Raw genomic sequence first — 26,677 nt, 5'->3', positions numbered from 1 at the left:
CCTGACTTGCTGTGTGACGTTGGGCAAGTCTCCTGAGCCTCTGCAGAGTATGAACATGGCTCTGGGTCCCTATGACTGAGACATTCTGTGACTCTCTGACGGGGGCCTGACTCATCTCCAACCCCTTGGGACTTTTGGGATCTCCATCAAAATGCAAGAGGCTTGTGAGCAGGCTGATGACAGTACTTTAGTGCAGCAGCAATAATGATCCCCAAATGGAAAGTCGCCACTTCCCGCTGATCTCAGGAGCTGGGCTTTACATACGCTTTGACATTTAACGTTATCCTCACTATGGCCCCAGGAGGTAGTATTATTATTTTCCCCATTTTACAGATGAGGAAACTGAGGCTCAGAGAAGTGAAATAAGCACACTGAGCAGGACTAGAGCCCAGGGAGGCCAATCTGAAAAGGCAGGCTCTTTCAGGATTTCCCTGGGGGTCCAGTAGTTAAGATTCCGGGCTCCCAGTGCAGGGGGACACGGGTTTGATCCCTGGATGGGGAACTAAGATCCCGCAAGCCGCAGAGTGCGGCCAAAGATTAAAAAAAAAAAAAAAAAAAGGCAGGCTCGCTCTTCTGCTATATGCTGCTCAGGAAATCTTCTGGAGGTCTGCTTTAGAAACCCAGGGTCTGCCCTAGCAGGTCTGTGGGCTTTGGGGCGCCCCTCCAGAACTGAAGCCGCCTTCTAGCCACCACTCAGGAGGTATTAGAGGAACTGTGAGAGAGAGACAGGGCCTGGGCCAGCAGGATCAGGGCTCCAGGGCTCTCTTCTCCTCCTCCAGCCAGTCCCTCGTCCTGAGCCCACAAGCAGACACTGCAGCCCAGCCAGAGCCTGTGAGCAGATACAAGTTTATTATTGCACAGACGGCAGCTTCCTGAACCCTCACCCCAAACACCAGCCCCCAGACAAGGCCCCGGGAGCTCTGGCAGCCAAAGGCTTATCCCCAGCCCTGAGCCAGACCAAAAACCCTGGACAGTGACCTCGGCGCCGAGACCTGGAGCCTGTCAGCCCTGAGCAGTGCCCCCAGCCCACCCCCCTCATCCCCTCGTTGTCCAGAGAAGCCCCCACACAGAGGCAGAGCCCCTGGAGGATGGGAGAGTCCAAGGGTTCCTCGCCACAGAAATGCCGCCCAAGGTTCCAACCACGCCTCAGGGCCCCAGTGGTGCTTGACACAGCAAGTGTGAAGCCAGAGGGAAGGTTCCCAAGTACTGAGGGAGGCAGGGAAAGCTGACCCCATCAGAAGCAAACTTCAGGTCGAAGAGCTGCCCTGGGGAGGCTGGACCACAACACCCCAGCCCCCAGGGAGCAGAGAAACAAACAAGAGCAGCTGCCCCCTCCAGCTCTGCTTAGATGCCACAGCCTCGTCCCTCCCCGGCCTTGGAGGCGCCTGGAAGACCTGCCCTCCATCCTCCCCAGGGCAGAGGCTACAGCCCTCAGCCTCCACCCACCTGCAGCAAGCACCAGGGCCCGGAGAACCAGTGTGGTACAAAACATCTGTAATGGGCTACATGCAAATACCGTCTTCTGCCAAGCAAGCTGAGGGGCTTACTATCATAGACTGCGCCCAGTGGGAGCCGCAGACTTGCTCCCCTCTCCCTGGGAAATGCTGGCTGACAAGCAGCCTGCCTTCAGCACCTGCCGAGAGTCTGCCCCAGCGAAATCTGCCTGGGCCTCCGTGCCCTTGCTGCCCCAAGCCTGCAGTGGCCCCCGGGAGCGGAAGCGGACAAACCAATTCACAGGGCACCCCTGGAGCTTCATCTCACCGGCCCCACAGCTCCTGCAGGGCGACCCCTTCTCACCCTCAGCATCCTGGAAGCCCCACATGCAATGCCAGCCCCAGGCTCAGACTCACTCAGAAACAGGGCCATTGTAACTGCCCCCTAGCCTTTCTCCCCACCCCCACCCCCGGCCACCTGGTCAGTGGCCTCCCAGCCAAAGGCCCCAATTCCTCATGTCTCTCCCTCTTCTATTGGTCCAGAGGGAAGCTAACTGGACCGGTGGGAGGAGACAGAAGCACTGTATCCTGGGATATTCAAACGGAACATGTCCATTTCCTCTACTGTCATCCAACACATCTGTAAGCAAGGGACAGAGTGCGGGCGGGGTGCGGACTGCGACAGGAAGGGCCGGTGGGCTGTCTGAGAATATCTCCCTGGTTGGCCCACCGCAGGGATCTCATTACTCCATCCGCTTGCCTGGGAGGCCTCAGCCCAGCAGCCAGAGGTTAAAAGAAAGCAAGAGAGGGTAGAAAGAAGGGGGCTGGGATTTCACATCCTGGGTTGGTTAAATCTCCCAAAACACAGAAAAGCCCAGGGTGGGGGGTGACCTAGGGGCGAGGCGAGGAGGTGGATGAGGATTGGGGATGGAGGAGATCGGGAAGTTCAAGACCAGGGCTCTGCCTTCAGGGCTTTTCCTGCTCCTGGGCAGAGAGCTCCTGGAGGGTGCCCAGCACTTTCTCTCCCTCTGGGCACCACCTGCCGTCTGGCACGGGCGCCACGGGAAGCCTCCTTAAACTTCTGCGATGTGGATGCGAGCTGGACCCCCGGCATCCAGGTCCAGAGTCCAGTCCCCCTCAGCCGCCCTGCCTGGCACTGCAAAAAGATGGGTCCACGTGTCCTCAGCAGGAACTCCTGGCTCTGCAAAGAGACGGTAAAGAAGATCAGGAGAGGGAAGGAGGGAGTGGGAGGAAGGCAGGGAGGGCCGAGGCTGAGCCAGGTTCCAGACAGGGTTCAAGCCTCAGGCCTGATCCTCTCTGGGGCAAGATCTCCATCACCACCACCATCCCCACCTCCGCAAGCCCCCAGGGCAGATGTGCCCCTTGGCTCTGACGCAGTGGGACCAGAGACAAGTCCCCAAGGCCTTCCCTTGGAGGCTGCCTCTGCCTGTTCCCTTTGCCTGGTACACTCTTCCCTTCCTTCCTCCTCCCCCACCGCCACGTGGCTCACCCCTCTCCATCCTTCACAGGATGGAGAAGTCGGCAGACCCCACCACAATCATTCCTAGATCCCCTATGAAACACGGACGCCACCCAGCTCAGCATCTACCCCCACGGCAGCACTTATGAGGCTAATATTGTCATTGGCTATTTACCCGGCAACAGAACAAGGATTTCTTCTCCTTCTCCTCTGGGACTAAGCAGGAACCTCCAGCCCACATTAAGCTAGGATCAAGGGAGGGGGTCTTTTGTGGGGGCAGGGCAAGAGGCAGAAACTCTGTTAGCAGTAAGCATAGGATCTATAGTGCAAAGGCTGGTCCTATCAGGAGAAAGATTTTATTTGCCTTGTAGCTACTTCAGTCTGACACTAGCGAGGGCCACTTTCCTTCAGCCCAGCCCAGCCCAGCCCAGCCCACTGCCTTTTCACCGGACCTTACCCAGCCCCTGAGCTCCTTCACAGGGAGAAAACCAAGTGATGGAACCAACTGACTGCCAGCAGGGTCTCAGGAAGAGAGGACTGAGGGTGGGACGGGTGGAAGGTGGGAGCAAGAGAGAACTGGAGGACAGAGAGAAGAGGATCCAGACATCCCTGGTGACCTCAGTGTAGACATGCGGGGGGTCTAGGGAGAGGGAGTCAAGAACTGTTTTGCTTGACTTTTGAACTGCAAGACTTTGACATAATGAGCCGTCAGTTAAAGGTTTACTCTCATGTTCACCCCCTTTCTTGGGGCAGAAGTGAGTCCCTGCTGTATCCCTAGATCCCAACAGAGCAGGTGCTCCATAAATGGTGGTTAAATGAATGATAAGTTAGTGAATGAATGCATGAAGCCCCCCTCCCCCCCGCCCGGTGCTCACCTGACAGAGATCCGGTGCTCGGTGAATGTTTAGCTAATGGGTGTGTGTGTGTGTGTGTGTGTGTGTGTGTGTGAGACGATCTCTCAAGTTCACACTCTAGGTCCCTGCCTCTGCTGGGGGATGGGCCTCCATTAACCTCGGGAGAGTCGCCCAGAAGGCAGCAGGCCCTTACTCTCCTCCCCCTGGGCTCTCAGCCCCTCCTCCCGGCCGCACCTGGTGGGCGAGGTCAGGTCAGGAGGTGAACGAAGAGGATGGCCAGGCCGATGTTGAGCAGGATCACCATGCAGATGAGGACGGTGTTGGGGACCTGGGAACGGGGGAGAGAGGCTGCCTAAGTCCCCAGGAGCACACCCCCCCCACCCCCACCCTCTTGCTCACTGCTGTGTCCAGCACCTGGACAGACCATCAGATCTGGAAGGATTCTTGGAAATAATTAACCAAGCTGCTCAGGGTCCGGAGAGGAGCAAGAACGTATCCCAAAGCACACAGCGGGCAGAGCTGGGCCTGGAACCCAAGAACGGCCTTCCCCACGGCTGATTCCTCTGGGGCCACATCTGTCAGTCCCTAGAGCCCAGCTGCAGTCTTTGGCGCTGCAGTTCCCGGCTCCCAGCTCCCATAAGAAGCCCAGAGGACCAGGACCCAACCTCCCCCCGCAACCCACTGGGCCCCTCCTCCACCCCCCAAAAGCCCTCCTGGCTACACCTTGTAGCAGAGGCTGGGAGCCTGAGCGACAGGTGCACCCCACCCCCACCCCAGCTGCTCAGGACTCCCAGCCACCTCCTTCTCCAAAGCACTGCCCAGCCAGCCAGTACAAAGGCGAGCCCCTGCCCCAAGGTGGGGGGCTCTGTGGTGTAACCGTGGATCAGGCTGCATTTAACTAAGCCCACATCCCTGCTGGGGCTCCCCTCCCCCGCCCTGTCCTGTGCCATCACCCTCGCCCCCCAACCATCTGCCCCTAATCCCACCTCCGGCTCCCCCACCTCTAGGGAAGCCGACGTTCCACCATCAGCCTCACCTCCTCTACCTCCACCTCGGCCTCCGCCGTTGCCGCCTCCTTCCGAGCCTTCTTCTTGGCCCCGGCCTTAGTCAGCCGGGCCTCCGTCTTGCGGGCCTTGGCCTTGGGCTCGGCCTTGGGGACGATGGGCTTGGGCTCCAGCCTGGCGGGGCTCTCGGGCGCGGGGGCGGCGGCCGGGGCCGGGGGCGCGGAGTCGGCCGCGGGGCCCTGGGGCTCGGGCTCGTCCTCGAAGGGCGGCGGCGCGGGCGGCGCGGTGCGCACGGCGTAGCTGTGGTAGCCCTGGTACAGCGCCACCTCGGGCTCCTGCGAGCGCGCGGGCGGCGCCTGCAGCGCCTCGATGGCCATGCGCTCGCTGGGGGCACGCGCGGGGCTGCGGCGCCCCGCGCCCTCGGACGGCGTGACCGGCCGGCCGCCCTCGCCGCCGGGCTCGCCGTTCCAGGCGCCGGGGCTCAGCAGGCCGTCCTTGGACGCCGCGGCCGGCCGGGGCCGCTTGGGCTGCGGGGGCGTCCCGGCCGGCGACGGGGGGCCCCCCTCGGGCGCCGGGGTCTCGCGCTCGTGCAGCTCCGGGCTCTCGCGGGGCCGCTCCGGGAGGCCCGCGGCGCCGGGGGCCCGGTCGGGGGAATCCAGCAGGCTCTCCGAGTTCTCCAGGATCTCCTGGAGCAGCCGGCGCTTCTGATACTCCGGACCTGCCGGGGACCACACGGGCGAGGCGGGATTCGCACCCCTGTCTCAGCACCGGGGGACCCTGGGCAAGCCGCTTAACCCCGCTGAGTCTCGTTTACATCCTCCGCCAGCACGGGCCGACAGCTGCCAAATGCCCAGCACTGCTTTAAGCAATTCCCAAATACTAAGTAACGCATTTAATCGTTTTAATCACCCAATGAGGCCGACGCTCTTATGTAGCCTCCGGGTATTTAGACACCGACCCTGCTGGCACCTTGATCTTAGACTTCCGGTCTCCAGAACTATGAGAAATAAATTCCTGGTGTTTGAGTCACCCAGCCCATGCTATTTTGCTGGCACCGCAAGCTGACAAAGACGGTCGCCACGTGGATCCACGGCACAGATGAAGAAGAGGAGGCTCAGAGAGGTAAACTCCCTTGCCCAAAGTCACCCAGCTGACCAAGAGCAGAGCCAGCCCTGGCACTCAGGCTAGTCTGGCTCCGGAGTTCATGCTCTTTATGGTCACACTGGTCTCCTTCCATTCTCTTATCTGAAAAACCGGCCTAAATCATACCTATTTCATAAATACTAACAGAAGGATTACTCGGGAGAAAAAAATGCCTGTAAAATGCTGAGCTCAGTGCCTGGCACGTGTGGACAGCTGTTGCTATGACCACCCAAGGCAAGGCAGCCAACCTGTGTGGCTCTTCCTGGGACCAGCAGGAGGTGCACTGTGATGAGAAGCAACTGATGCTCCCAGGCACAGATCTGAGCTCCCAGGCCTTCGCTTTGGTCTCCCTGCCACTGCCAGAATATCTATAAAATACACATCTAATCGTGCCACTCACCTTAAAACCCTTCAATGCAGACAGCACCAATCCCCCACCCTGATGGGCTCCTACCACCCTATCCAAATGCAAAGTCTCTGTCAAAGCCAGGAGGTCCTCCTTACTCTGCAGCCTCATTTCCCAGAGAGAAGAGATAGGCTGGAGTGGGGGGAGCCTCTGATACCCCACCACAACGTCAGCATGAGTCCCCTTGTGTCATCCCATCCCATGCTTACGCCATGCTCCACAGATTCGGGAACTCACAGGCATGCATGGACCTCAGCTTTCCAGCAAGTAAAGAAAAAATGTCCATCCCCCAGGACCTCCCCCGACCCCGTCCTGCCCGTCCCCTCCCTGGCTGGCCCTACCTGGCTGGTAGAAGTCTGGAGCCAGCTCCCTGGCCAAAGTGCGGGCAATGTTGGACTCTTGGTTGGCAGCCAGGGCAGCCTGTTCTGCTGCCTCAGCTTTGGCCTTGGCGTGGCTTGTCCTAAGGAGACAACATGGTGGAGACTCAGGATCCCTCCAGAGAACCAGCCCTCTGCCCTTCCTCCCCAACCCACAGAGAGACACCCTGAATAGAACGTTCATTCACTTCGGCCGTCAATGAATATTTATTGAACCCTGTGGCCCAGACTGCTGTGCATTCCCCAGACCATTTCCTCTTCTTTCTGGGCACACAGATGGACTACATTTCCCAGCCTCCCCTGCGGTTAGGTGTGGTCAGGTGACCGGCCAAAGCCTTGTAGGAAGACAGGATTATGCCATTTCCAGGCTTGGTCCACAAAAACCTCCTCTGTAATCCTCTATGTCCTCTCTTTTTCCCCTGTTGCTAGTAAAATGCAGAGGCCAAGGCCCCCGAATGGGGAACCTAACCTCATTTGTGTCACAGATCTTTTTGGCATCTGGTGACACCTCTGGACCCCTTCTCAGAATAATGTTTTAAAATGCACACATTACACAGGATTACAAAGGGATGCAATTATATTGACACACTGTTACCAAAATATTCAAAGGAAGAAATCTGTAATATAATAACATATATTCTTCTTTATTAACACTTTAAACAAAATATTTAGCAGGTCTATTAACTACCATAATTTAAAAGTACAGAGTAGCTTCAAGGATACATGGAACAACAGTAATATGACATGAAAATATATGCAATTTCTATTAGTGACACAGTCAGAAATATTGCTTAATACTACTCTGATTTATTGCCGACTTCCATAATTGAAGAAAATGTTAAATTTCAGTTAGAGGTTAGTAAAAATAAAGATGTGGTTTTCCCTGCCCAGATCCCTTCGCGGGGCAAAGGTACCCACCCCTAGCTGCTAAACTGACTGCTATCGGCTCACTGCTCTCCCAGAGAACTGCAACCAATAGAAGCCACCTTGTTCCAGAGGTCAACATCCCCTCCCCAACCCAGGGAGCCCATAACCAATGACTAATGACACCAGCCAGCCCCTTCTTGCCCCAAGAGGAACCAACTCTGAGGTACAAGTCAGGCTCCAGAGCCCCCATGGGATCAGGCTGAAGCTGGAGTCCAGGTAAAACCACATTCCTGCTTGGCTACTTCCCTGTCCTATCCTGTGTCTCTCACTCCCCCTCTCCCCTGAGAGCACTTCCTCCATAAATCATCTGCACAAGAATCCTCATCTCACACTCAGCTTCTAGAGAATCTAACCTAAGGCAGCATCCAGGTGCTCAGACTCCCTGATTTCTATCCACAGAACCCCCTAAGGACCCCAGGTTAAGAAACACAGTGGAAGGAACTTGGGTCCACAAACGATTATTGCATAGAGCAAAGTTCCTCCACCCCCAAAAGTTCCATATTAAATGTGGAATATTTAAGCATTTAACATTTTTTATTTAATTTTTTTAAAATATTCATTTTATTTATTTGGTTGTGCCAGGTCTTAGTTGTGGCACAAGTGCTCCTTAGTTGTAGCCAACGGGCTCCTTAGTTGTGGCCAATGGGCTCCTTAGTTGTGAGATGTGAACTTTTAGTTACAGCATGCACGTGGGATCTAGTTCCCTGACCAGGGATTGAACCCAGGCCCCCTGTATTGGGAGCAGGGAGTCTTAACCACCGCGCCACCAGGGAAGTCCCTAAGCATTAAATTTAAACATTAAATTCAGGAAGCCTTAAGTGTCTTCTACGTTAAGCACCTGAAATTTGGGGAATGTTTATTTCAGCTGTTAATCTAGCCTAATAGGAGAAGCACCTGCCAAAATACTGACAGCCCCACTTACCAATGGGCAGTGTTTCACAGGAATTACAAAGATCATCTCATGTAATCATCATGATGCCTTAGGAAGCTGGTGCTGTTATTATTTTCCCTATTTCACAGAAAAGGAAACTGAGGCACAGGCAGGGTAGGTAACTTGCCCAAGGTCACAAAGTCATTAAGTGCAGGAACTGGGATTTTATACCCAGGCAAGATGATTCCAGAGCCTGTGCTGCTCTGAAGCACATGCCGTGGTTGGCCAGGAGCTGCGATTCCTGTGGACAAGTGCCTGTTAAGTGAGGGAGATGGGGGGGGAAGCAAACAACCAAAATTATTTAACACAATGTAATTAAATCAAAAGTGCAATTGTGAGAAGTGCCATGAAGGAAGAATACAGAATGCGATGAAAATGTACAACAGGAAGACAGGATATACCTCGGTGGTGGAGGTGGGAGATTAGGCAAGGTCTCCTTGAGGATGTGACATTTAAGTTGAGACTTAACACATCAATTGGCCCATCAGAGGTGAGGTGGAGACAGTGAGCCAGGTAGAGGGAAGAGCATGTGCAAAGGCCCTGAGAGGAGGTAAGAGCTTTGTGCCTTTGGGGAACTGAAAGGTCAAATCAGTGTCCCCATGGGCAGATGAGTCAGTTCCTTGGGGAGTTGATCTGCGTGTGTCTCTAGCACAGAATTGGGCTCACGATAAGGGAGATAAATTTTACTAAGCTCCCTCCATGTGCCAAGCCCTTTGCCTACACTATTCCTTTCAATCCTCAAAACTGCCTAGAAGGTAATTTTTACTGTCTCTATTTCACAGGTGGGGAAACTGAGTCTCAGGTATCTTGCTCAAAGATGTAAAGTAACAGTTGACACTTACAAAGCATTTACTACATGCCAAGGGCTTTACAGAAATTAACTCATTTAATTTCCCCAATCACTATGTGGTAGATGTTATCACCATCATCCCTCTTTACAGAGGAGAAATCTAGGGCACAAGAAAGCTTTAAGGATCCCACCCAAACCTACCCAGCCGACAAGTGACAGCAAGATTTCAAACCAAGGCTTTCTGGGATCTAGAGTCTGTGCCCTTAACCACAGGTTGTATCTCCACTCAATAGTAAGTAGTGGAGGGCTTCCCTGGTGGCACAATGGTTAAGAATCCACCTGCCAATGCAGGGGACATGGGTTCAAGCCCTGGTCGAGGAAGATCCCACATGCCGTGGAGCAACTAAGCCCATGAGCCACAACTACTGAGCTCGTGTGCCACAACTACGGAAGCCCGAGTGCCTAGAGCCTCTGCAACAAGAGAAGCCACCGCAATGAGAAGCCTGTGCACCACAACGAACAGTAGCCCCTGCTCGCCACAACTAGAGAAAGCCCGCACACAGCAACAAAGAGCCAACACAGCCAATAAATACATAAATTTATTTAATAATAAGTAGTAGTAGTACTAGTGGAGTTCAAACCCAGAACTGTCTGATTTCTAAGCCCTTGTGCTCTCCACTGCCACCATAATGTTTATTTACTGAAGAAAGAATATTCCCCTGAATGAGAGAATACATAAACGCATGCATCACACACGCAGGTGCGTACGGCTAAGGCGGCAGCACAGGAACTAGTTAAGAGCGTGGTTTTGGAATCAGCAGCCCTGGGTTCCAAATGGATTCCAATTTTGGCTCTCCCAAGGCTGAGGCTAGGGTGCAAATGAGGCTTTCACCCCAGGCTCAAAATGTAGGGGGATGCCAAAAAACGCAGTCATCCAGATAAATAATACTTGAATGCCATATTTTTAAAAGTCAGAACTAATGCAAAAATAATCCTTGATGAACAAGCTATGAACAAAATTCAAATAAAGTCCAGATCAGATCCTGCATTTGTATGACTCGCCTCACTCGCCTCCCCCTAGTCCCGACTGCACTGGGACACTAGAACCTTGGGTGAGTGGCTTTGCCTCTCTGTGCCTCGTTTCTACATCTGTTGGATAATAATTTTCCCCTCTTGGGGTTCCTGTGAAAACTACTGAGAGGCAACATATGAAAGGGTTTAGCCCGGGATGGGGCTGAGTGATGTTGATGGTGGTGATGATAAAGATGCTGGTGGTGGTGGTGATGATGATGGTGTCGGCGGTGGTGAAGGGGGAGGAGGAGGAGAAAAAAAAAGGAGGAAGATGACACTTGTGACATCAAAACTGAGTGTGGAACCAACAAGGACCTACTGTATAGCACAGGGAACTATACTCAGTATTATGTAATAACCTATAAGGGAAAACAATCTGAAAAGGAATATATATATATATATATATACATGTATGTATATTTATATAACTGAATTGCTGTGCTGTACACCTGAAACTTACATGATATTGTAAATCAACTATCCTTCAATTTTTTAATTAAAAAATAAAAACCGAGTGTGGTACATGCATATCCCCAGACTCATATTTGCCTGCACATGGGTATGTGTTTTTCAAAGATCTAAATGTTCAGACACTTCCCTGGAAACCTGAAACCCCAGGTTGGGGGAGGAGGGAAAGGACTGGGCAAACCTTCAAACTGAGAAAATGTCCTTTTTTGGTAATGTGAGCTGGATGAGGCTTGTTTCCCGGTGCCCTGGGAAGCTGTGTTGCAGGGCTCCTCAGCCCAGAATGGCTGCCTTCACACTGAGCCCTGGAAGATTCTGGGGGATCAACTGCGGACCCCCCAGGGCGGCCAGCACAGGGGTCAGAGGGAAGTGGCCACACAGCCCAGGGCAACAAGGGCTCTGGGTCTGCCCACGTCCATCAATCTGACCGACTGAATACCTTATCAGCCCCCACCCCAAAATGCCTCTGATTTCAGGAATAGCTCCCCAGCTCGGCAGCCTTCAAGCCAGGAATCCCAGTGTCTCCCACACCCTCCTTCCTCATCTTTCAATATTCACAGACAACAACCACCAACTCCCATCTCTCCCGCTGCCCCTACAGCTCTTAAATCTGCCCATTCTCCCTCTTTCCATCATTCCTCCTGCAAGGCCCCCCACTCCCTTCTGCAGCCTCCCTGCCTCCAGGCTCACTCCCTACAACCCATTACATGCAGCTTGCTTAACCCATATATATCCAGTGGCCTCACCTCTTGCTAAAAATCTCTGCAAGCCTTCCTATAGTGCTGAAAATCAAGTCCAAAACTACTTAGCACGGCTCTCCAGATTCTCGTCCGGAGGCCGCCTGGATGGGGTGTATCTGGCAGCTTACCAGGTGAAGGGCAGGCTGAACTGCTGTGGTCCAGAGGCTATCTTCTGGTCCAGTGGCACTCACAGTGTGGTCCATGCACACACACACACCCCCAAGCCCCTCATTATCCGGGCACTTGTTGAAAATGCAGATTTGGGGACTCCACCCCAGAGCTACTGAATCGGAATTTCTCGGGAGGAGCCTAGGAATCTGTATTTTATAAACCCCCCCCCCAGCTGCTTCCACTGCTCGTTAAAATTTGAGACGTGTGCCTAGTAAGACAGAGAGAAAATCCTGCTCTCTCTCGGGCAGTTCCCAGCCTGCTCAACCCCCCGCCCCCCCCCCCCCCCAGGAGTCTCGAGTGTCTGTCTTCAAGCACCAGGATCCCTCCCCGAGTCCAGGTCCTGCTAGAGTCATGCAGGAACCATTTCTTTCCCTATGACCACCTGGATGACTCTTGGGGAGGGTCTCCCAGGAAGGCTCTGCCCCTACTGGGGAGGAGGGAAGGAGCAGTAACTGGGGCAGCGGGTGGGGCAGGGATCAGTCACACTTCTTGATTTCATCAGATTTTCTTTGTCAGCAGGGTTAAAAATAAGGCTGGTGGTGGTTCAGGGACGGGCAGGGCGATGACCCAGCGGAAGCACTTCTGAGAGGATCCGTCCCCACCCCTGAGTCCTTTGCCCACCCCAGACCCCTAACCACCCGGTTAGAGCTGACCTTGTTGCCCAGGTGTCTCATCAGGCCACGGATGGCTTCACGGAGCCAAAGGGGGAAACCCACTGGACGTACCCCTGACGCCTTTGCTCTGGCGGTTCCCCCATCTGGAATATTTTTTTCCATCCTTCCACCTCCCAGCCTTAAAGGGCCAGCTCAAGACCCACTTCGACATCCGGATTCATTCATTTAATACAACTTTATGGCGTGCCAACTACATGCGAGGTACTATTCTGGGCACTGTGACTACAGCAGCAAACCACGTATCCAAACATCCCTTGTAGAGCTCACATTCTATTGCAAGGGTCAGCAAATTAGGGCAACAGGCCAAATCCTGCCTGTTGCCTGTTTCTGTATCACCTGTGGGCTAATAATGCTCTTTATATTTTTAAAGATGTGGGAAAAAAAAAAAAAACCCAAACGAGTAATTCTATGACATGTGAAACTTATACAGAATTTAAATTTGTGTCCATATAAATAAAGTTTTATTGAAACAGAGCCATGCCCATTTGTTTACAATTGTCTCGAGTTGCCACGGAAGTCCATGACCTCCAAGGCCAAAAATATGTGCCATCTGGTGCTTTACAGGAAAAGTTTGCCCACGCCTGTTCTAATGCATCCACTCAACAACGGTCTCTTCTACTACTCTTATTAGTCTGTTGTTGGTTGAGCACGTTGTGCCCAGCTCTGTGCTATGTCCACCTTTACACACTTGACTCACTTGACTTCAGAGAGGTGAAGTCACTTCCTCAAGGTCACACAGCTAGAAAGTACATCTGCCCAAGCTCTTCCCCATTACACTGAGCTGTTGCCTTCCTAGCACTAATTGGACCAGGTCCTCCATGCGCTGGGACCAGCGATCAGGATAAATCAGACCCAGCAGCCTCCTGAGACGCTCACAGCCTGATGCAGCCCTGCCAGGTCAACTACGCAACATCTCTGAAAATCAGTGGATGCACAGGGGCACAGGGCAAAGCCTTAAACCACATGGGGGCATGGCTAAGAGGGGGCAGCTCTGGCTAGGCTGTCCGGGGTCAGGTCTTGGTTCTGTTCCTTATACCCTCGGACAAGTCTGAGCTTGCTGAGCCCCAGTCTCCTCATTTGTAAAATGGAGATAATAACAGTACCTACCTCGGAGAAACAGTATAAGGAGTAAATGAATAATCACTCATATGGCCTTTAGAACAGTAGCCAGGAAGTGCTATCTAGGTGCTTGTTAATAAAATATATAAGAAGCACAGTTTGGTTTTTTTTGAGACCACTAAAACAAAAAACCTGAATGTACTTCATAACACTGACTCGTTCACTTCAAAATTTTTCAAAAATCCATCAGAACAAGGAGCCCATGGCAGGTTTAGAGGACAGAGGCAGATAATCAGAGCGCCCCCACCTCTCTGAAGCTGCAGAGGTAGTTGACAAGGGCAGCGCAGCCACGTCTTCCTGAGGGGATGCTTCAGATGCCACTGCCCTGTCTTCTCCCAAAATAGCCTCTTGCCCCCAGCTCTGGCTGGACGTAGCCGTTTCCCCCCAGAACAATCACAAGCAGAGTAAACTCGAGGAGGAATCACAGCCAGGGTGTCCAACCACCTGCCCAGATAGCTCCCTGGGAGAAAGTTCCCCTGACCTCCAACGAGGATGTAGACAAGGGTCCAGTTTTCCCTGGACTTCATTCATTTGACAAATGTGTTCTAAGCTCTGCTGGGAAGCTCTTCTACCAGAGGGGTTAAGGGTACAAGCTCAAGTCCCTCACATCCTAGGTACCTGACCTTTGCTCCCTGGCCTCAGTTTCCTCAACTGTGAAATGGGGTTAATAACATTTGCATCACAAAATTACTGGGAACCTGAAATGAGATCTCACAAAAGTGCTTAGCATAAACTGAGCACTTCACAGATATTAGCATCATAATTGTTACAGTTTTTGTTATAATAATGTTTATCAGCAATTCAAAATGCTGATAATGCTAAGGACTGCCAAACATGCTAAGGACTGCCAACAAATTGGGATTTAAACATGCATGTGTAGAAGGATATGTCATGTGAACACAGTTTCAAACTTCATCCGCCTTGTAGCATGTATAGTACTTCATTCCTTTCTATTGTCAAATAATGGTCCATTGCCTGGACAATCCATAAGTTTATCTGTTTGTCAGCTGATGGACATTTGGGTTGTTTCCACCTTTTAGTCTCCATTTATAACGCTGTTATGGATATTCAGGTACAAGTTTTTGGGTGGATGTATGTGTTCATTTCTCTTGGGTATACACCTAGGAGTGGAAATGCTGGGTCATGTGGTGACTCTGTTTAACCTTTTGAGGAACTGCCAGACTGGTTCTGAATGGAGTGCACCATCTTACCTTCTTCCAGTAACATATGAGGGTTCCAACTTCACCTCCTTGCTGACACTTATTATTATCCATTTTTAAATTTTACTCACATGAGTGGTTTGTGAGGTGCATTTCATTCTGGTTTTGATTTCCATTTCCCCGATGGCTAATGATGTTGAGGATGTTTTCCTGTGCTTAATGACCATTTATGTATCTTCTTAGAAGAAATGTTTATTTAGATTCTTTCTCTATCTTCAATTTTTTGTCTTTTTATTATTGAGTTGTAAAAGTTCTTTACATATTCCAGATATAAGTCCCTTACCAAATATATGATTTGCAAATATTTTCCCCCATCTGTTGTCTTTTCACATTCTTGATGGTGTCCTTTGAAGCAAAGAAGTTTTTAAGTTTAATGAGGTCCAATTTATCTATTTTCCTTTGTTGCTTGTGCTTTTGGTGTCATATCTCAGAAAGCTTTGTCTAACCCAAGGTCTGAAGATTTACTACTATATTTTCTTCCTGGAGTTTTATAGTTTAGTTCTTACATTTAGATCTAGAAACATTACTTCCAATAAGAAAAAAATGGGGGGATTTCCTAGGTGGCACAGTGGTTAAGAATCCACCTGCCAATGCAAGGGACACGGGTTCGATCCCTGCCCCAGGAAGATCCTACATGCCATGTAGCAACTAAGCCCGTGCACCACAACTACTGAGCCCGTGCTCTAGAGCCCATGAGCCACAACTATTGAGCCCAGGTACTGCGACTACTGAAGCCCATGCACCTAGAGCCCGTGCTCCACAAGAGAAGCCACCACAATGAGGAGGCCATGCACCACAATGAAGAGTAGCCCCACTCACCAGAACTACAGAAAGCCCGTTCCAGAATCAAAGACCCAACACAGACAATTAATTAATCAGTTATTTAAAAAAGAAAAAATGGGGAATAGTTAAACTAAGGGATTCATATTGCCCTAGGAGATAGGCACTACAATCATTTTACAGATGAAGAAATTGAGGCACAGAGAGGTTAAGTCACTTGCCTATTATTATCATAATGAACATAAGCCAGACACGGCCCCTGCTCTGGAAGGATGTAGAGTCTGGTAGGAGAGATAAGACAAGGTGAAAAGTTTTGAGAACTTTTTGAGGACAAAGTTTTGAGGACAAACACAAGGCTACAGGGCAGGAGAAAGCCCATGTGGTGGGTTACGTGATCATAATTTGTGTTTTTTCATTTTTATATTATATATTATACATATATAAAATATGTAGTGTAAAATAATATGGTTTTATCATCAAAAAATTTGGAAAATAAGCAGGTTTTTTTGAAAAAAAGAAAAAATTGCTGTTAATATTTTGGTATTTTGAGATAGTTAGGAGCACAATTTTTTGCCTATGGGTGATTTCTATGAATTCTCTATACTTTGATTTTTTTCCATCTGTAAGATGGGGATATGAATAGCCGCTGCCTCACAGAGTTGTTGGGATTATAGAGTGAATTACTGTACATAAAGCATTTAGAACAGGACCTGATACATAGAAAACCCTATGCAAGTGTTTGAAAATTTTAGAAAGTGGATTTTGTTTCAGTTGAAATGGAGGGGCATGGGTTTTGAGTTTAGGGGGCTGTGAACCTCCTAACCTTGGAAGCCCAGCCTGAAATCCCAGGCCATGGAGGTGACCTCTTCCAGATCATGTTTTACAGAGAACTTTCTCCCTTCTTGAAAAGGAGCCACCAGCCCAGCTGGGAAGTCTTCACTATGTATGAATGGGTATGTGACACCCCTTCCCCCACCCCAGCCTCTAAGGCAGAGGCTGTTTACTAAATGCTAACCATGTGCCAGACACTTGACCTATGTGGTCAGCTGAATAACAGCCCCAGAGATATTCAGGTCTTAATCCCTGGAACCAATGAATGTTGCCTTATATGGCAAAGGGGGCTTTGCAGATGTGATTAAATGGAGGATCTTGAGATGCACGAATTATCCTGGATTATACAAGCAGGCTGTAAATGTAACCACTAGTGTCCTTATAAGAGGGAGGCAGGGGCAGATGTGACCACAGGAGAGGAGAAGATGGTGTGATGATAGAAGCAGAGACTGGAGTGATGTACTTTGAAGATGCAGGACAGGGCCGCTAGCCAAGGAACAGGGGCGGCCACCGAGAAGCGGAAAAGTCAAGGAATTGGATTCTCCTGTCAGCCTCCAGAAGGAACCAGTCCTTCCGACACCCTGACTTTAGCCTGCTGAGACTGATTTCAGGCTTCTGACCTCCAGAACTGTAAGAGAATAAGTCTGTGTTGTTTCAAGCCCCCAGGTTTGTGGTAATTTGTTACAGCAGCAACAGGAAACTACAACAAGCTGTGTGATCACACGTCATCCTCAAGACAACCCACTGTACAGAAGAAAGGAAGGTTCAGGGAATTATTTGCCCACGGCTCATAGCTAGTGAGATCCAGAGCCGGCTGGAACACGATTCCAGGTCTGTCTGGCATCCGAGCCTTTGCTATGCACTTCGGTTAAGCCAGAAAAGCCCAGCAGCTGGGACTGGCCACAACCATGCCTCTTCCCCCAGGGGCGTGGGCATCCCTGGCATTAATCCTGCCCATCTGAGGGCTCAGGGCTAGTAGTTACCAGCAGTGACATCCCCAACTTCCCCAAAGAAAGGCTAGTCCATCAGAACCTGGGAACTGCCTGGTGGATTGCACGTGGCTGTACTATGGCAGCCGGTGAAGTGACAGGGAGGGGACCTCGGGCCTTGCTCCCCCTCTCCACATAGGACTAGGCTCTATAGTCCAATCTGGAACCCAGCTCTCAGCAGTGAGGCCTTTTCTGGGTTAGTTGGCTGCACAGGGAAACTTCCTTTTTAAAAAGTCTATGCCAGGTTTTAAAATCACACTTCATGAATTATGAAAAAGAGTAAGAGTGAAGCAACAGCACTGTGAACCCACGGTGCTGCAACAATGGCTATGTCAGCTTTTGAGACTTTCTTGCTACTCTTTCCATGCACACACTTATTTTTTAACAAAGCTGTGAACACAGTAAAGATTCAATTTTGAGGTTCAGTGCTTGAGAGCATGGAATCTGAAGTCATGCTAGCCAGGTCTGAATCCCTGACTCAGACATCAGCTGTATGACCTGGACAAATCACTTAACCTCTCTGTGCACCCACTTCTTCTTCTGAAAAGTGAGTGCGGCAGGAAGATTTTTCAGATCTTCGGATCTTTACAAAGGACAGTGACTTCACTCTTGCTAGCAAACTCTTGCCGGCTTCGATGAAGCAAGCTCCCATCTTGGGGAAGCTCACATGGCAAGAAACTGAAGGCAGCCTCCTGCTAAAATCAGCGAGGAGCTGAGGGCCTCAGCCCAACAGCCCATGAGAAACTGGATCCTGCCACAACCATGTGCGTGCGTGTGGAGTAGATCCTCCCCCAGGAGAGCCTTTAGATGGGACCACAGCCCCGGCCAACACCTTGACTACGGCCTCATGGGAGACCTTGAGCCAGAGAAGCCGGCTCAGCCATGTCTTAATTCCTGACCCACAGAAACTGCGAGATAAGAAACATGCCTTGTTTCGTGCTGCTACGTTTTGGGATAATTTGTAATGCAGTGATAGACAACTCTTACAAACTGGGATAGTAATAATGCCTACTTCCTAGGGTTGTTATGAAAATTAAAGGAATGAATAAACAGAAAGGGCTTAGAACAGTGCCTTGCACTGCGTGTGCACTAGAGAAGTTTAGCTTTCACTAGAATACATTTTTCACTTAATTTTTCACATTTCCGTATATTTGTGTTTATCAATTTAGACTGCTCAACCTTTTTTCTTTAGAAATTTAACATCTGCATATTTTTGTGCTAGTGATTCCCCTTCTGGGAACCTGGCCAACTGACATCCTCAAATTGTGTACAGTGACACACGTACAAGGGTGTTTACTGCAATCCTGTTCACCACGGCAAGAGACTGGTAATGAAACCAAAGCAAGAAGCGGGGAACTAGTTGATCAAATTACGGTTAGTCGTTTGGAGAACAATTCTTATTGAGCACCTACTGTGTGCCAGCACAGTGCTCAGACACTGGAGTGTATTATTTCATTTAATCCTCACAATATTCTCTAAGGTAGACATCACTATCAATTTCCATTTTACAGGTGAGAAAACAGGATGAGAAGGTTAGGTAACCTGTCCAACTCACATAGTCAATCAAGGGGGAACGCCAGGAATTCCAGCGTGGTCAATACCAAAATAAGACAAAGGAAGCATTTGTTAGTGCTGGAGGCGGACGACCTGGTTTCAAACCCCAGTTCCTCCACGTCCAAGTTGTATGACCTTTGCAAGTCATGGCACCTCTCCAAGTCTGGGTCACCATCTGTAACGTGGGTTAGTAACAGCACTTAGCTGCCACTAGGATTACTGTGAGGCTCGAGTGAACTGTGGTACGTGACGTGTATACTCATCTGATCGTGACAAGTACTTACTAACCATCCCCTGTATGCCCGGTCCTGGGCTAGATCTAGGAGTGCAGCCGTGAACGGAAGGAACTCACTTCCGAGAACTTACAGACCAGCCGAGCACGCTGCCCTGCACAGTGGGGATCCTGTCAACGGTAGCTGCTATTTTTGTTATTATTACTCAGAGAGTGACTCTTCTCTCCAAGGCTGGGCTTCCCACCTGGGTCTACCGGGATCACCCATGAGAGCCCGCTGACCTGTCTCTGGGTGTGCTCTGCTCCGTGCCTCACCCCACCCCGCCGGCCCGGTGAGCCAGCCGGCAGTGGCATCCCACAAGGCCCGAGTCGGCAGACGTCTCCTGCCTAAATAAGGACAAGACACCCAGGAGAGCTTTCCATGAGCCGGAGGAATGTGACAGCTGAGCCCTCCCTGCCCAGCACCCTCCCCCACCTCCGGCCCCTCCCCAGGTGGGTCTCCGCGGTGGCATTCCACTTTTGCACAGAGCAGCCCCCAATATCCCTGCCACCACCCACCCCCCTCACCCCACCCCAGGCTGCTCTGAAAACTGATAAGGAGCCTTAGGAAGGAATTCCAGGCAGCTCCATCTGCTCCTGGGGGCCAGCATCCCTGCTGCTACACGGGGAAGAAGAAACCACAGGGAGGGGCCAGCCCCAGCCCCAGCCCTGGAAAATCGTATCCCTTGGTTCGAAAAGCATTTCCAGAGATTTTATTTGGCCTCAGGCACTGTGTCAGGTGTGAGGGCCCCAGAGGAGAGTCAGTCCATGTTGCTGTCTTCCTGTCCCCAAAGCATGTCACAGCAGTCACGACTGGGCAAGTCCATGGCTCCTGGAGGGCTGGGGCAGGGGGAGACACATCTAGCCCAGAGCACGGGGTCAGGGGGGACCTCTTAGAGAAGTTCTTGCTGAGGCAGTTGTTGAGTGGGGGAACACTGGCACCAGATGACCTGGGTTCCCAACCTAGCCCTGCTTCTTAGTTGTGTGACCTTGATCAAGTTACTTTACCATTCTGTGCCTTTGTTTCCCCATCTGTGAAATGGGAGAATAATAACACCAACCTCACAGAATGCATTACTGGTATTTGCAAAGTGCTTAGAGCAGTAAGGGGGGGGGGGTCATATCCTGAGGATTTGTCTAGGGTGACCGGAGAATTTATCATGCAAACCAGGGCCCCTGAGGGTGAAAGGGAGGCTGTTTATAAATTATACGCAGCATGATGCAGGGCGATCTCAGGCACAGGAGGCTGTGTGGTCACCTCAGCCTTGACCACAACTAAGGTACCAACTGTCACCAACAGCAACTGTCTGCCATCTCTGTAAGCCAGCCCTTCAAGAGATGAACACCATACCCACCACACAGAAGGTTGCACACAAGCGCTGCTGAGGTTCTGTTTCTTTCCACAGACCTGACCTTCGAAAAATAACCCTTACGATGGAGACGTGTAAAAATGAGACCTGAGCTAGAGCCCAAGGGAAAAATTAAGGATTTCAATGCCTTAGTGAAGAGATATGTATTGAGCTCTTTATGTGGGTCCACGCCTGGGCCCCGGGGTGGTGGAGTGAAGGGGGAGGGGAAAGAGGCATCATAAGGAAGCAAAATAAAGAAGTAAAGGGTTCCATTCCCCGTGACCAACCATGGTCGGTCAGGTAACAAGGAAGGATCTGGAGACAGGATTCAAGACTGAACAGACACCATCAGGGAGGGGTCAGGTCATGGGTGGGCCTGAGGGATGTGACCATGGGAACCGATCAACTGCAGAGCAAAGGCAGAGAGGTGGGCAGGAAGGGGGCCTGAGGTTTGGGAAGGGCATGTCATGATGGCTAAGAACCAGGTCTTGGACCAGAATCGAGGGTCCAAGTCCCACCTCTACCCCTTACACACTGGCTGAACCCTGGAAACTTACACGATCTATTCTGCCTCACTTTTCACAGCAATAAAATGGAACAAATGATACCTGTGCCCTTCAGAGTTGCCCAGAGACCAAGTGAGACGATGCCTGTGAAATTCAGTTCATGTTGCAAATGTAGAACATATGCTCCACAAGGAAGGGACTTTTGTCTGTTTTTTTCACTGATGAATCCCCAGCACCAAGAACAGGGCCTGGCCCACAGCAGGTGCGTAATAAAAACTTGTTGAGGGACCTCCCTGGTGGTCCAGTGGTAAAGAATCCATCCTGCAGTGCAGGGAACGCAGGTTTGACCCCTGGTTGGGGAACTAAGATCCCACATGCCGCAGGGCAACTAAGCCCGCGTGCCACAACTACCGAGCCCGTGTGCCTCAACTGCAGGGCCCATGCACCCTGAAGCCTTCACATGCTAAAGTGAAGAGCCTACACGCTGGAACAAAAGGTCCCGCATGCTGCAACATGCTGCAACAAAGACCCAATGCAGCCAAAAATAAATTAATTAATTAAATTAAATAAATATTAAAAGGTATATTTATAAAAATTTGTTGAATGAATAAACGGCAGCCATTACGAGTATTATTATCATAATTATTATGCAGAGATAGACCTGGCCAAGCTGGAGCAAAGGAAAATAAAGGAGTTTTTGTACAGATGCAAAAACAGGCTGAGACAGGTGAAAGGATCTGCCTGAGGTCACTCTGCCAACCAGTCACAGAGCGGGATCTGCCTCTGTGGCTCTTCAACTCCACCTCCTCCCGTCCTCCCTGCCTGCCTGCCTTCTATGAGCATTCCCCAGGTGCCTACTAAGTGCAGGCATCCGACAACATAACAGAGATATAAAGAAACTTAAAACCTGAGTTCTGGCCATAAGGAGCTTATAGACCAGTAGAGAAAATCTGCAGGAGAACAATCCAGTTGGAAAAGTTCAGGCTTCCTAAAATAGGGAGGCTAGATGGAAAAGGGACATGGTAAACTCACCTGCAGGTGAGACCTCTGAGCTACAGCCTGAAGCAGAGCAGGGATGGAGAAATCAAGCCTGATACTAAGCAAGTAGTAAAGGTGGCCCAGGCATGCTCTTGACAGGACAGTGGTAGCTTGAGATCAGCCACTGTGGCAGTATTTACACCATGGAAATTGGCAAACTTGAGGAAGCAGGGTTCTCCATCGCCACCCCCCACCCGCCAGCCCCTCCAAGAGCTCTTTAATCAGCACATTACTTCTCAGAATAGACATGAACTAGAAAAAAGCTAGCTGTCTCAGCAGATTCAGATTCTTATGTTTCACCTCCTACCTGGACAATTTCTTCCCCTTCCCCCTCTGAAAAACAGGTTACTTAGCTCGCTTGACATAAAGCACTTGAAGTCTGCCATCTCCGACCATGAGCTCTCCCCTTCCTATTTACCACAGGATAATTTTCAGAGTGGGTCTCAGGTGGTGTCTGTGTGTAAAAGGAAACCTGCAATTTGCTCTGCGAATGAGTTGGGGGAGCTGAAGGGGACCCCTCGAGGCTGTGTACAGGCATCCTCTCTTCTCCGTGCATGTGGTTCTGGGAAAATGACAAAGTCTCATTTTAAATTCTGAGGCCGTGGTCCATGTCCATGTGAGCTGGTCAGATGGAAAAGAGAAGAAAGAAGTAAGAAAAGGGTGGTCTAAATAGAGGGAACTGCAGAAGCCATGGCACAAAAAGATGTTAAAACACACACACACACACACACACACACACACAGAGAAAAGTAGCCTGACAATGTCAAGAGTGAATGAAGAATTAGGATGGAGGCAAGTGACAAAGAGCCTTAAATGCCACGTCCACTAAGCATGGCTGAGACTAGATAGTAGTTCACCAAACCCCCTTCCTCTGCTTCATGGGCACACACCTGGACTGTTTCCTGGCCTCCTTTGCAGGAAGGTGTGGCCACGTGACTAGATTCTGGCCAATGGAATGTGAGAAGACATGATGTGCCCTACTTCCTGGCCAGTAAGAACCTTCCACTGCCTCTTTGCACGTGTTTTTCCTTTTCATTGGCTTGATGCAGAAGAGCACGGATACTCTATGTTGAAGACAGCACAGCGACAGGATGGAAGGAGCCTGGGTCTCGGAATCACTGCTTGGAGGAGCTGCCCACTGATAAAGGTAACCATTTTGGATTTTACATGAGTAAGAAATAAACTTGTGCTTGATCTGTTCTGTGTCTGTGTGTTTGTTTGTTTCCTAAAAACAAATGAAGGCGTGGAAGAGGATGAGGAAAGCGGCAAGAGCACACCTGTGTTCATCCTCTCCAGTCTGGGGGCTCCTGTTCCAGGGCTCCACCAGCAAGCCTAAGCCCCCCAGGTAAACTGTTTGCCACAGGAGGCCAGAGTGAGAACAGGACATCTGCTCTCCCTGGACAAGATTCAGGAAGGTACTGTTAGTCTGAATGCCCATCCTTCTTTCATTAGAGCCCCCCAGGCCCATGAATGAGTCAGTCACTGCTGAGCATTTAGTGAGTTCCTACTGTGTACAAGGGCTAAGCTTGAGCTCCTCCCGTCCAGAACTCCAGAGTCTAGTTGCCTATCTGAAGACTGGCCTTCCCTCCCTTTTAGGCTCTGGAAGGAGAGATAGGATAAATCTGTCTTTCAGGCCAATGTCTCAAAAGCTCACTACTGACAGGACCAAAAATAATAGATGGTACCAGGACATTCATTGAACTTAAAATTTGAAATCAACCATCCTGATTTCTTCAATGAGAAAGTCTCATTTAATGCCTAGATATCTTCTAAATAATTATTATTATCATATTATATCCTTTAAAAAATATTTTTAAAAATTCTTTCTTTCTTTCTTATTATTACTTTTGACTGTGCCACATGGCATGCGGGACCTTAGTTCCCAGACCAGAAATCGAACCCACGCCCCCTTCAATGGAAGTCCCGAGTCTTAACCACTGGACTGCCAGGGAAGTCCCTGTCTATCACATTATATCTTTACTCAGTCTTATGTTCCATTTTTTAAGAGAGAAAGAATAGAGCAGCAAGCAGCCTTGATCTGAACTTTTAGTAGGCAGCCATACTGGGGATGGTTTAATGGTGTTTTGCTTCATTGTATTTTCCTCTTTTTCTTGTGCTTGTGTTGTTCCGGTTTTCTTTTGGTGGTGTTTGGTTGTGTTTTTGTTTTTTCCACTAACTTCTCTTTATGTAACACTGGATTTCTATGTATGGTAATGATCTTAAGACCCTTTATAAAAATAAATTTAGGGAATTCCCTGGTGGTCCAGTGGCTAAGACTCAGTGCTTTCACTGGTATGGGCACGGGTTTGATCCCTGGTGGGGGAACTAAGATCTTGCAAGTGGGGACTTCCCTGGTGGCACACTGGTTAAGAATCCACCTGCCAATGCAGGGGACATGGGTTCGAGCCCTGGTCCCAGAGGATCCCACATGCCTCAGAGCAACTAAGCTCATGCGCCACAGCTACTGAGCCTGTGCTCTAGAGCCCGCGAGCCACAATTACTGAGCCCGAGAGCCACAACTACTGAGCCCGAGTGCCACAATGACTGAAGCCTTGTGCCTAGAAGCCTATGCTCTACAAGAGAAGCCACTGCAACCAGAAGCCTGTGCACCACAAAGAAGAGTAGCCCCCACTCATCACAACTAGAAAAGACCACGTGCAGCAACAAAGAGCCAACGCAGCCAATAAATAAATCTATTTTTAAAAAACGATTCGGGCTTCCCTGGTGGTGCAGTGGTTAGGACTCCGCCTGCCAATGCAGGGGACACGGGTTCGAGCCCTGGTCCAGGAAGATCCTACATGCCGCGGAGCAACTAAGCCCGTGCACCACAACTATTGAGCCTGCGCTCTAGAGCCTGTGAGCCACAACCACTGAGCCCACATGCCACAGCTACTGAAGCTCATGTGTCTAGAGCCTGTGCTCCACAACAAGAGAAGCCATGGTACTGAGAAGCCTGTGCACCACAACAAAGAGTAGCCCCCGCTCGCCACAACTAGAGAAAGCCCGTGTGCAGCAACGAAGACCCAAGGTATCCAAAACATTAATTAATTTTTTAAAAAAAGATCCTGCAAGCCATGTAGCACAGCCAAAATAAACAAATAAACAAATAAATAAATGTAGGCTTAAGAAAGTTAAGGTTTTTTTTTTTTTTTTAAATAGTAAGGAAATAATAACCAGAGGGTCCAAGGCCATGGCACGGCTCGGGAATGTATTATCAGTAACTGGCATTTGGGAAACCCTGCCTTACGCCACGTTGTCACACCCCTAAGCCTCTGCGCACACTGGCCCCTCTGCCTGCTCTGCCGTGCTGACTGCACTAGGCTGCCTTGGCCTTGGTCCGGGCTGAAGTCATCTCCCAAAGAAGCTGTGGTAACAATGTGCACGTGGCCGGGGCGTGGGAAAGGCCAAGCAAAAAGGCTAATCTAGGCGGCTGTTTTTCCCCAGAACAAGGTGGTTCAGTGCCCCAGGACATGGAGACCAACAGAGGGCAGGGACTTACCCAGGGTCATTCAGCACGCCGGGGCAGAGGCCTTCTCACCCTCCTACAATGTGGATGGGAAGATAAGATGGGACAACCACTACAGAGAGACTCTGACCAGTAACTGCACTTGGGGGGATTTATACTAGAGATATACTGGTCCGTGGATGAAATGATGGGTGTACAGCTTTATCTCACGTAGCGAAATTCCGGAAACGACCCAAACGATCAAGTGTAACAACAGGGGTCTGATTAATGAAATGATGATTCAGCTATATAATGGAACACTATGTGGGAGTTAAAATGGATAAAGTTCTTTATTTGGAGAGATCCGGAAAGCTCTCTGATATATAAACACAGCAAAGAGAAAAAAGCAAGGTTCAGGTGAGTATGTCTAATATGCTACCTTATGTGGCAGAAAGAGGAAAACAGGAATCCAGGCATTTGCTTATATGAGGTGGAACCATAGGAAATTGCCGTCTTGTAAGTCAAAAGTACGGTTCACCTTAACACAGGCATAAAGTAACTCTGGAAGGAAAAGAAAAAACTGCAGATAACAGCTGACCAGGGTGTGTGGAGGTGGCAACCAGAGGCGAAGAGGGAAAGAAGACAGACTTTACATTTCTGTCTCACTGTAGGGTACTGAACCACTTGAATGTACAACCGATTAAAAACATAAAGGAAGAACTAGCCAGGGCTCCAGGGCCAGCTTTTCTGACACGTGGCGCTTGTCTCTCTTTCCACCCTAGTCAGGGTGCGCAGGGAAGAGCTATCTGTGTCCGGGCCCTGCAGGGGCGGGAGGTGCGTCTCTGACGAATTCCCCTCTAAAGGACCCGCTCTGTGGCATCTCTGACCCTACCTGGTGAGTCAGAGCTCAAGAGCCCCTGCCCTTGGCCAGGCTTCTGGCAAGACTACCTCAAGGCCTTTGGGGTTTACGGGGTTGGCAGCGGGCTGCCGTGACCTTGGGGTAATACCCCCTTCCCGGATAGGGTTGCACGGAGCCGGGGCTGATGGGAAGAGCGCGTGGGCAGTAACACGATCGCCCTTACGAGGGATGTGCCTGGTCCAAGGCGGCT

At 50.4% G+C, this 26,677-nt stretch overlaps 1 protein-coding gene across 1 annotated transcript in view; it reads right to left on the bottom strand.

Moving 5' to 3' along the window:
* Positions 1-830: 830 nt before the first annotated feature.
* Positions 831-26,677, bottom strand: part of JPH2 (junctophilin 2) — a 67,319-nt gene continuing 41,472 nt past the window's right edge. The window contains exons 3-6 of the mRNA XM_057702548.1: positions 6,662-6,780; positions 4,804-5,489; positions 4,002-4,095; positions 831-2,634 (exon numbers count right to left, since the gene is read on the bottom strand). Coding sequence (XP_057558531.1) covers positions 4,015-4,095; positions 4,804-5,489; positions 6,662-6,780 — 886 coding nt within the window. The 3' untranslated portion in view covers positions 831-2,634; positions 4,002-4,014. The remainder of the gene's footprint in view (positions 2,635-4,001; positions 4,096-4,803; positions 5,490-6,661; positions 6,781-26,677) is intronic.

The sequence above is a fragment of the Hippopotamus amphibius genome, chromosome 12 (assembly GCF_030028045.1).
Source record: "Hippopotamus amphibius kiboko isolate mHipAmp2 chromosome 12, mHipAmp2.hap2, whole genome shotgun sequence".
In the NCBI taxonomy this organism is placed as follows: domain Eukaryota; kingdom Metazoa; phylum Chordata; class Mammalia; order Artiodactyla; family Hippopotamidae; genus Hippopotamus; species Hippopotamus amphibius.
The sequence above is the reverse complement of the archived record's forward strand: the minus strand, read 5'-3'. Positions and strand labels throughout refer to the sequence as shown.